Source organism: Macrobrachium rosenbergii, chromosome 13 (assembly GCF_040412425.1).
Source record: "Macrobrachium rosenbergii isolate ZJJX-2024 chromosome 13, ASM4041242v1, whole genome shotgun sequence".
Taxonomy (NCBI): Eukaryota; Metazoa; Arthropoda; class Malacostraca; order Decapoda; family Palaemonidae; genus Macrobrachium; species Macrobrachium rosenbergii.
In genome coordinates this window covers 41,067,621-41,078,912 of record NC_089753.1, presented here as the reverse complement: position 1 = coordinate 41,078,912, position 11,292 = coordinate 41,067,621, and the positions used below count along the sequence as shown (strand labels likewise).

Here is an 11,292-nt window from a genome sequence, read left to right as displayed (position 1 = left end):
TATATATATATATATATATATATATATATATATATATAGGCCTATTAATATGTGTGTATGTATAGACCTCATGCAAACCAGTATAAATGCACACACACATATAACATCCATATTCCATCCTAATGTGCAGGATGCCTTCCCCAATTCTCTGCTGCATTTCTTGCCTTACTTTTACTCATCCTCCCTGACAATTCCTCTTAAACACCAAAATCATCCACAGAAAAAGCCAATAAGGCCTTTAACGTGCTCAATATGCTTTCTCAAAATAGGACGCTTCCTTGTGGAGAAAAAGAGTACAGACGAGGCAACATACAAATACAAACGAATAGACACGATATATAGATATACTATGTTACAGGTGTTCTAATTTACTCTCTTCTCTCACCTGTTTTATTTAGTTTCTTTACCAGGACACTGCTAGTGCCTACGAAATCATTTTGTTTGCCTTGTTTTGTCATCTATTAAACCAATCCAGTGTTCTCAGCCTACACTTTCATATGATTTTGGGACCGTGACTAGTGAGTAAAAACTATAATTATTTCCTTCCATCGAAAATCGTATCAAAATCTGCTCCCTAAAGACATCTGTCGAATCTAAATTTCCCGGTATGAGACTAAAAAAGAATAAGCCTTAAAATGAAAGAATGGAGAAAGAGGAAAACTGCAAAATAGACATATTTTTCTCTTTTCGATATCGTGTCAGGCAAGAAAATAAATCCGCGGACACGAAGCACGACACGGAATTGATGAGCAGACAAGAAGAGCCGAGCACAGAGGCTGGCGCCATCTACTCAAGGTCACGTAATCTGTATCTTAGTAACCCCAAGTGAGATACACAGTCAGAAACCCCATACCCAACCTGGTGTACCAGGATAGGGACCAAGGACATAGTACCCCTGGTAGGGCCATCGCACTTCTCAGACAGATTTGGGTAGAGGCACCAACAGGACGAGAAGCTCAGGAAAGCGTTCCGAAACCAGCTGAACCGGTCTGTCGGCCTCCACATCAGTTATCAGTTAGTGTTGAGAGTGATAAGTGACCAGTTTAAAACAAAAGGTAACGTTCAATACCGTTTCCATTTCCCAAAGTCGTTAACATTACTGGTTCTCCATTTGGGTGATTCAGCTTGGTAATTGTAATCGAAGTTAGAGGACGAAATGTATCGAAGCATTCAACGTGGCAGGACAATAATCAAACGCTGTGCCGAAAATCAAAGCACCAAGTCAAAGTATTTCCAGTCATTTAAATATTCTGTGTAGGAAAGAACTTCACCAGATAGGAATATTACCTCCTGTTAGCAAACTAAAATTCCAAGTTACAGCAAATACGTGGCAACTATTGTTTGAAATCTTTGCCGCCCGAGTTAGGTTATTGATTGGTTTAACAGTGAATGTATTGGCTAACCATGTTTTTGTTGATTTATCTGGTATCCTGCCCTGCCATAGTTAACGAGACCTACGTTATTGTAGGTTGACAAGGGTTGGTTTAGGGTGGAACTATAAAAAAATCAATACTGCCACTGTGAACGGTTGTCAGTTTTTCGGATAGATCCTTGCGTTTGTCATGAGACGGCAAGACTAAATAGGTAACTAGTAATATTTCTTCTTGGTTATTTCGTCTCATTTAAATAAAGACAGTGATAAGCAGTAAGTAGTCAGTGTTATCATAAATATTAATTTAGTTAAATCTTTTACTTCGAATCAACCACACCAAAGACACAATTGCTGCTTTCAATCTTAGTGTTTTTCATCATTTTAAGATCCGTCCTCTCATTATCTTCTGATAATAAAGAAAAAATTATTTTTTTACCTAACTTAAAGGCGTCAGCTGGTACATGATTCATGAGATTACTTTATTGTTCAGAGTAAGCCTGAATAATCAGAGATGACGTGGAGCATAGATAAAGCTCAGGAAAAAAGTACGTGGGGAAGAGATAAAGGCTCAGGAAAAAAGTACTTGGAGAAGAGATAAAGGCTCAGGAAAAAAGTACTTGGAGAAGAGATAAAGGCTCAGGAAAAAAAAGTACTTGGAGAAGAGATAAAGGCTCAGGAAAAAAGTACTTGGAGAAGAGATAAAGGCTCAGGAAAAAAGCACGTGGAGAAGAGATAAAGGCTCAGGAAAAAAGTTCTTGGAGAAGAGATAAAGGCTCAGGAAAAAAAGTACTTGGAGAAGAGATAAAGGCTCAGGAAAAAAAGTACTTGGAGAAGAGATAAAGGCTCAGGAAAAAAGTACGTGGAGAAGAGATAAAGGCTCAGGAAAAAAGTACTTGGAGAAGAGATAAAGGCTCAGGAAAAAAGTACTTGGAGAAGAGATAAAGGCTCAGGAAAAAAAAGTACGTGGAGAAGAGATAAAGGCTCAGGAAAAAAGTACGTGGAGAAGAGATAAAGGCTCAGGAAAAAAGTATGTGGAGGAGAGATAAAGGCTCAGGAAAAAAGCTCTGACAATTCAGCATGACGGAAGTTGTAGATTAAGTCCGGTAAATCTCAAAACAAATCATGTGCATAGGTATAAAGGGTAGTAGCCACTACGGATGAAAAAGCCACATGAGTTTCAAATGAAACAAGAAGACATTTTCTCTCATCTTCAAGAATATTAACTCTGAGGGAAACCAACCCACGTTACAACAGAACTGATAGTGTTTTATTGTTAATATTAATGGACAGGTGGAATTCTGTCCCAGGCCCACCATACTGCCTGACAGATTCCATTCAGCTCATTTTTTTTTTTTTAAATCTGCGTATTGAGCCCGTGGGGATAGTCGGGAAGCCGAAAAGCAGAGTGTAGGGGAGCGCACGCTACAAGCGGGACGAGCGTCCTAACCACTAGACCTATACAGTGAGAGCGAAAGATAAACTCGGCGTAATATTAGATTAGTGAGATCCACCCATTCTTCTCCTAATCCCTATTAATCAATTCAAGTTAAAAACGAAAGATAAACCGTAACGCATTTATAGTTTATTAAATAGTATAATGTTACAAGATGCTGTTTAACAATACTAAAGAGTCGCTCGCAAGAGGCTTGTGATTCTTGCTTAACCCAAGGTCATCACTAAATCTGGTATGACGACTGTGATAGTGTTTAGCATCTTGAGAGTCAACAGAGAACCGGGTGATAAATTAATTTAGCTTATGGTTTCCACACACAGCACGCACACGCACTTACACACACACACACACACACACACACATATATATATATATATATATATATATATATTATGTGTGTTTGTGTAGAGATGGGACATTTCTAAAAAATGTTAGGCAATACATATAAGATTTAACCGTATGGTGCCTCCCCACACACCTATATATGTTAGCATTCCGCTTAGTTCTCTCCTTTGCTGAACTGTAGCAAGATCGTCACGTGATTTAAAAATACGTTTCAACTCACAGAACCGTTTATTTAATTCACGACGTCCCTTTCTTGCTGAAGAAGGCACCACCGCCCACAAACATCATAATCATCGTGAATCTAAGAATAGCTGGAGTGTGGAGTTATCTTTTGTTATGTCCACACTCAGTTTAGCCTTCTGCTGTTTACGTCTTCCATGCATACAAGAAGCGTGTCTTCTCCTTCTCTTTGTTCTTATCTCTCTCCGTCTACTCGTACATTATACTGTATGTATGTATGTATATATATATATATATATATATATATATATATATATATATATATATATATATATATATATATATATATATATATATACACTGTATACGCATATATATATATATATATATATATATATATTTCTATATATACATAATATATGTATATATGTGTGTGTGCATGCATTTTCCCCTGTAGACCAGTGGCGCAAACTCGGTAGACTGGTGGGCGGCCGGCCGGAAATCGAACTACAGATTCTTTAAACGCTAATGTGTTGAAAAATGGTGACAATGTTCTTATCAAGTTTTTCCAAGCCTCTAATAATATATTTGCTTTCTTCTGATAAGGCAAAGCAAAAGTTGGTAAAAAAAATTCATTGGATATATTATTGCTTTCTTCTTGCCGTTAAATGTAAACAGCGGCCTTCCTCTTATAATTTACCATGAAGTCTCAACAATTTCTGGACAGTATTACGAGGGGTACGCAACTTGTCGTTCTCAGTGCTGTATTTTCGTTCCTTATTTATTTATTTTTGCGTTTAAGGAAAGCAAGCCAAATGTATCAGCTTTATCTGTTTCAGTGGATGACGATCTTGCAATAGTAGGAAAATATCTCAGACTGGGAATCGAGAGAGAGAGAGAGAGCCAAGGGGAAAGAGAGAGATCTGTTCATTTAGCTAGAAGATTATTGGGACTTTACTGAAAGGACAGGATAAACTATCTATCTTTTGGCAATGCAAACAGACCTTCCAAAACAACTATCAGTTTCAAGGGCAATTTCTACCATTAATATAGCTGGTACCCTTTCATCATTGGCACCCTGTTGTAGTATTCCATGTGTCATTTTTCAATTTCAAGGTTCCTGTAGCCTACAATAAATATCTTTCCGGTCCTCCTGTGAACCAAGATAAAATCAGGTGCCTGGAAAAACAGAGGCGACTACTACCAAATCACATCTTTTATATGTGAATGCATGTTTCGGTTGTGATAATATGATGAATAATGTATTATTTTTTGCCTCTCTGACAGATCACCGACGAACTCCGGCAAAATGGTTAGTGTAGATCCACATCTTTTTAAAATTATTCTGCTTCGTTATATCAGGCGGTTGGTATTATACATGCTGAATACTTGCACATAAAATATATCTTTTGCATCAGGTCACTGAATATCTCACCATTGCTATTTTCATAGGAAGACTGAATCCAAAGTATATAGAAAAAATAAAAACTTTTTGTCTTCCAGAAACGCTTCAACTTCACTGGTATGATGGCGCCCCCTCATGCTCCTTTTAAAAGTGACGGGTGAGTTATCATTCCATCGGCAATTTATCCGTAGTTTTCTTTAGTAAGTTATCTCGTGATTACCAAGGCGAGTTATATACGTTTATCCCTTGTAGGTTGTGTAGTGTTCCATAGTCAGTAGAATGGTTTTCATAGGAAGTTGAGTTTAGTTGTTTCCGGTTTCCAAATGCTCGTAGTTTTCCCCAGTAAGTTTTTTTATACGTTTTCTTGTACCTGATAAGGTATTCTTTTCGCAAACGCGAAAGCTGTTATACAAGTTATCTGTAGTTTTCTAAATCAAACTATCTACAGATTCCCATTACAAATTATCTGTAGTTCCTCTTTACAAGATATGTGAAATTTTCCTTAGCAAGAAATCTGTAGCATTCCTTGACAAACTGTCTGCAGATTCTTTCACCAAGTTAGTTGTTGTGTCCACATCAATTTACGTGTAGGTTTCCCTAGTAAGATTCTGTAGAGTATTCTACATCAGTTTACATGTAATCTGTATTTAACTCTTGCATATTATCTGCAGATTCAACCAACAACTTATGCTTAGGTTTCCTTAGCAAGTCATCTGTATACTCTAGCAATTTAAGTGTAGACTCCCTCAGTGGCTTCTATCATTTTCCCCTAACAACTCACTGAATTTTACCCTCCTATCACTTCTTCATTGGAGGGGTGGGTAGAGCTCTCGGCTAGCACGCTGTTGGCCGAGCGTTCGACTCTCCGACCGGCCAGTGAAGAATTAGAGGAATTTATTTCTGGGGATAGAAATTCATTTCTCGTCATAATGTGGCTCGGATTCCACAATAAGCTGTAGGTCCCGTTGCTAGGTAACCAGTTGGTTCTTAGCCACGTAAAATAAATCTAATCCTTCGGGTCAGCCCTATAGGAGAGCTGTTAAATCAGCTCGGTGGTCTGGTTAAACTAAGATATACTTACTTTAACCCGCCAATCGTTTCGTCTTAAGAAAATAATGAGATTTATTCAGAAAAACTGTGTATTTTAATTCATTGCTTCTGTCTTTCAGCTCCCTGAATCTTGACGTCATTCCAACCTACGCCAGGCACCTTAAGAAACATGGAATCACGGCAATCTGGCGTAAGTTTCAGCCATATACTTTTTATTAGTTTATCTTGGTTACTACTATGGCCGATACCTGCTAGTTTTAAGATTTTGTTAGCATTGTCCTGGCAAGTGGCCGTTGAGAAATAGGACGCGCTGTTGACTTGTGGGTTTCCAAGAATGCAAAACTTACTAAAAAATTAAAATTCCTAATAAGAAAAAATGTAGAAAATGATGCATGAACATGAAAGATTTCATACAGTGATCACTTACATGTAAATACATCCTTTTGAAGAGATAAAACCATTAAAAAAAAGATACCTGCATTCTCCGTGAAGCTAAATAAAAGAGATATTATTTTGTATATTTTCTTTCTGCTAGTTCTCAGCACATCCGACTAAGAACAAGGTTCAACTCGGTAGTTTACAAAGTAGTTGTAGTATCAATAGCTTCAATTGTACAAATATCATAAAGTTATTATTATTATTATTATTATTATTATTATTATTATTATTATTATTATTATGTCAGTGAATGGAACGGCCGGGGAAGGAATGTCGATGACCGTGAGCGAGAGAAAGCAGATCGCTGAGGCCTGGATGAAGTGTCGAGATGAGATCTCCACCGTCATCGTACAGTGCGAGGCCGGGAGTTTCAAGAACACCTGCGAGCTGGTCAGTTCCCCTGCCAGTTCTTCTTTCTTTCTTTCTTTCTTCTTGTTCTTCTTCTTTCTTTCTTTCTTTCTTCTTCTTCTTCTTCTTTAATTCTTTCTTTTTTTCTTTCTTTCTTTCTTCTTCTTCTTCTTCTTCTTCTTCTTTCTTTCTTTCTTTCTTTCTTTCTTTCTTTCTTTCTTCTTCTTCTTCTTCTTCTTCTTCTTCTTCTTCTTCTTCTTCTTCTTCTTCTTTCTTTCTTTCTTTCTTTCTTTCTTTCTTTCTTTCTTTTTTTTTCTTCTTCTTCTTTCTTTCTTTCTTTCTTTCTTCTTCTTTAATTCTTTCTTTTTTCTTTCTTTCTTTCTTCTTCTTCTTTCTTTCTTTCTTCCTTCCTTCTTCTTCTCCTTCTTCTTCTTTCTTTCTTTCTTTCTTTCTTTTTTCTTCTTCTTCTTCTTCTTCTTCTTCTTCTTCTTCTTCTTCTTCTTTCTTTCTTTCTTTCTTTCTTCTTCTTCTTCTTTCTTTCTTTATTTCTTTCTTTCTTCTTGTTCTTTTTCTTGTTCTTCTCTCTTTCTTTCTTTCTTCCTTCCTTTCTTCCTTTCTTTCTTCCTTCTTCTTCTTCTTCTTCTTCTTCTTCTTCTTCGAGTATGCTTTTTTCTGCTCCTTCTTATAATTTAGAGCCGTTTGATCCTTTTTTATGATCTTTCTTCTTATTCTACTTGTCATTTCCCTTCGTCTTCTTGTGTTCCTTCCATTCCTATACAGTACTTTCTTTTCTTACTTCTTCATCTTCTTTATCTCATCATCGTCGTCCTTTCCCTCTGCTTCCTCTTGTCTCTGTCTAATTCTTCCGTTCAAATGTAGCATTAAATTCACCTTGAGTTAGGTTAGGATATGTTAACTTAATGAACTTACAAAGTGCAATTACTTTTGCTTTGAGTAAGGTTAGCTCAATATACTTGAGCAATATACTTTCAGTACACGCTAATATTATTATTATTATTATTATTATTATTATTATTATTATTATTATTATTATTATTATTATTATTATTATTATTATTCAGAAGATGAAACCTGTTCATATAGAACAAACCCACAGGGGCCATTGACTTGAAATTCAAGCTTCCACGGAATATGGTGTTCATTAGGAAGAAGTAAGAGGAAGTAAAGTTAAATACAGAAAGAAGATATCCCACTTAAAAATAAATAAATGAATAAATTAACAAATATATAAAAATGTATTAAAATGCAAGGAGAATAGTATTAGGGTAGCAGTGCATTTCACCTTCGCTTGAACTTCTAAAGTTCAATATGTTACGATAATGCTAAATTAAATTATGCTCGGCCATTATGGACTTAGGTAAATAACGTTTCTCAACTCTTAGCTGTTATTCAGAATTAACATTTGTTCAGCCAAACACTGTAATTACTGTCGTGCAGACAGTCGCTCCTCCTCCTAATTTGTTTGGATAATTGTAACCTCTGGTGCACCTATGATAAGTTAGCCTGGATCACCTTCAGTTGAGACAGTGACCTAAGCTACAACGTTTTTCTTTCTTAGGTCAAACACGCCGTAAGCATTGGCGTGGAGGGCGTGGCCCTTCTCCCCAATTTGTTTGACAGACCGAAGACTCCTGATGAACTTGTTGACTTCATGGAAGAGGTCTCAAAAGTATGCCCAAATACTCCGCTGTTTTACTACCACATTCCGATGAAAACATGCGTCGACAGTAAGTAGCTTAATTCCATTAAGTTCTTTTACTTGTAAGTATGAAATCTGCGCCGCGTGCACGCGAGTCTGTTGGCGAGAATGTATTTTGAGAGACGATTTACAAGTGACAAACTCTTGCGGGAAATATTACCAAAAAAAGCTCAAGTTATAACCAAATACATTTTTTTATATGTCTGACCACCTGTAACATCCTATATACATACATATATATATATATATATATATATATATATATATATATATATATATATATATATATATATATATATATAGTAACCTTATAAGCACCGTTGTAACAATGACTTGTCTTTAAAGGTTTGATTAATAGACTGTTTTTAAGACAGTAGCCTGACTCGTAATTTCTGTCTTCGGCAGTGTTTCTTCACATTGATTTCATTTTGTCTTTGGCAGACTTACATTACACTACCTTCATTTGGTCCTTGGCAGAACTGCTTAATATCTAATTCCGTCTTAGGCAGATTTGCTTAGTATATCATTCTGTCTTCGCACAATTGCTAAATATTTATTTCCGTCTTCGGCAGAATTCCTTAATATCTCATTCTGTCTTCGGTAGTATCCATGAGTGAATTTCTCGAGAAGGGGATCAAGAGAATTCCGAATCTAGCTGGCCTCAAATTCACCGACATGGACGTTGCCGGAGAGGGCAAGAAATGTCTGCAGGTGGCTGGAGGAACACTCACCATCTTCAATGGTTTTGATGAGGTAAGAATTCCGGAGTACCCCTTTCGCTTACCTAACCCTTTCTGATGTTAGGTGGCTTTGATACGACGACTAGTGTGAGATAATTTTGTAGATATTTTTAATTTAGATATTTCTTAGCTTTTCAAAACATTGGATGACCTAAGAATTCTACCACACGAGCTCCTGGCTACATGCTCTTACAGTATACCAACAACGTCGTGTTATAATTCTCGGTTTAAAGAAGACTTCGTGTTTTCCTTTATAACTGCTGATATAACCAGCATCTCATTATCTGATATTCATTAAAATCTATTCACTATTAACTAAGTCCTTCAGTATTGTCCCATTACCTCTTAAGTTTTTTCTGATATTTGGTGTACTAATCTAACTATCGTCTAGACAGTTGTCAATCTTGAAAACGAATAATTTTGGCAGAAATGAAAACAGTCTTACCGCCTTCTACAGAAATTACAGGAAATGGTCAGCCGCTAATTTTATTTTTCTGTTAAATGGTGAACTAATCTGAGACTGACTGGGTCTCTACAGGTAATGTTCTTAAGAAAGCTGGTACAGTTATTCTTATTTTCAACCACAGAAGCTGCAAGAGGCAGTCAGCCTTGGCTTCAGCAGCGCCGTCGGAGGAACTTTCAGTGGGTTTCCCACAATGGCGTCTCAGATCTTCTCCTTCATGAAAGAATCGAAAGTAGCGGAGGCCAAAAGGGTCCAGGAAGAACTTGTCACTCAAATTGGTGCTGTGTTCAAGCAGAGTAAGTTGTGGGTCACTTTTGTGCACTTTGTCAGAAAAGGGTCTCTCACTAGCAGAGTAAGTTGTGGGTCACTTTTGTGCACTTTGTCAGAAAAGGGTCTCTCACTAGCAAAGTTGTGGGTCACTTTTGTGCACTTTGTCGGAAAAGGGTCTCTCACTAACAGATTAAGTTGTTGATCACTTTTGTGCACTTTCTATCAGAAAAGGGTCTCCCACTATCAGAGGAAGTTCTTGGTCGCTTTTATGCACTTTCCGTCAGAAAGGGTTTTCCACTATCAGAGTAAGTTGTTGATCACTTTCATGCACTTTCCATCAGAAAAGGGTCTCCCACTATCAGAGTAAGTTGATCACTTTTACATGTATGTATAAATATATATATATATATATATATATATATATATATATATATATATATATATATATATATATATATATATATATATAGCATTATTATGTGCTTATCTGTTTGACTTCATTTTTAGTTTTCTGTAAAAGAAAACTATTGTGACGGCTTTGTCTGTCTATCCACACTTTTTCTGTCTGCCCTCAGACCTTAACTACAGAGGCTAGAGGGCTGCAAATTGGTGTGTTGATCATCCACCCTCCAATCATCAAACATACCAGATTGCAGCCCTCTAGCCATAGAAGTTTTTATTTTATTTAAGGTTAAATTTAGTCACAATCGTGCGTCTGGAAACGCTATAAGACATGCCACCACAGGGCCGTGGCTGAGAGCTTCATGGGCCATGGCTCAACAGCATTATACACTGTACAGAAAACTCGATTGCGCCGAGGAAACTTCGGCGCACATTTTAATTGTTATTTTCAACTCTTTAACTGATTGAGGATGTATTGAACTATTTGTATTCATTTATATTAAAATATAAATATTTATGATTTATGATCGGTTTACTGTTATATACTTCTTACAGTTTTACAAACTGCGTCATCCGTTCAGTTACTGACTGTCGTCATAAAATCAATGTTTTAATCATATTTTCCTAATCTATTCATTCATAGGTGGTGGTGGATTTACAGTAGCGCACCTGAAAGCAGCCACGACTCTCCTGACTGGGATTGACATGGGCCCGACGCGATTCCCGGTCAAGCCCTGTACGCCCGCGATGCTTGATAGGCTCAGGGAAGACTTGAGAGCTGTAGGCCTATCAGTCCACTAAAATTCCAAGCGACCAAGACGCTAGAATATCCAGTGCAACAAAAACTGGTAATTTTTAAAGGAGTCTGTTGACACAGCTATCTACCGGGAGCTTCCAATGACTGTTCAAATTAAAGCAAAATCAAATACAAATTCAAATAAATTTGTAAGAGTAACTGATAGAGAGGCATTCTCTGTACACATTCGCTTTGTAACAAGTAAATAAATGTGAAAATCCGCAGAAAAACTATTAGCCTTTGATTTACATGTGGAATAAAAAAAAAGGCGTATATGTTGTATAAATAAATAAAAGAGAGAGAGAGAGAG

General features: G+C 36.8%; 1 protein-coding gene across 2 annotated transcripts; it reads left to right on the top strand.

Moving 5' to 3' along the window:
* The first annotated feature begins 908 nt into the window (after window positions 1–908).
* Window positions 909–11,213, top strand: LOC136845232 (N-acetylneuraminate lyase-like). Of its 2 annotated transcripts, none has more exons than XM_067115318.1 (9): window positions 909–1,014; window positions 4,638–4,662; window positions 4,854–4,912; window positions 5,925–5,995; window positions 6,491–6,633; window positions 8,171–8,339; window positions 8,916–9,064; window positions 9,639–9,810; window positions 10,830–11,213. In XM_067115318.1, exons 2-9 carry the CDS (start codon window positions 4,660–4,662, stop codon window positions 10,985–10,987), a joined length of 924 nt encoding a protein of 307 aa, XP_066971419.1. In that variant the 5' UTR covers window positions 909–1,014; window positions 4,638–4,659; the 3' UTR covers window positions 10,988–11,213. The 2 variants fall into 2 exon arrangements, with proteins under 2 accessions (XP_066971419.1, XP_066971417.1); XM_067115316.1 differs by having other exon boundaries at window positions 910–1,055.
* The last annotated feature ends 79 nt before the right edge of the window (window positions 11,214–11,292 follow it).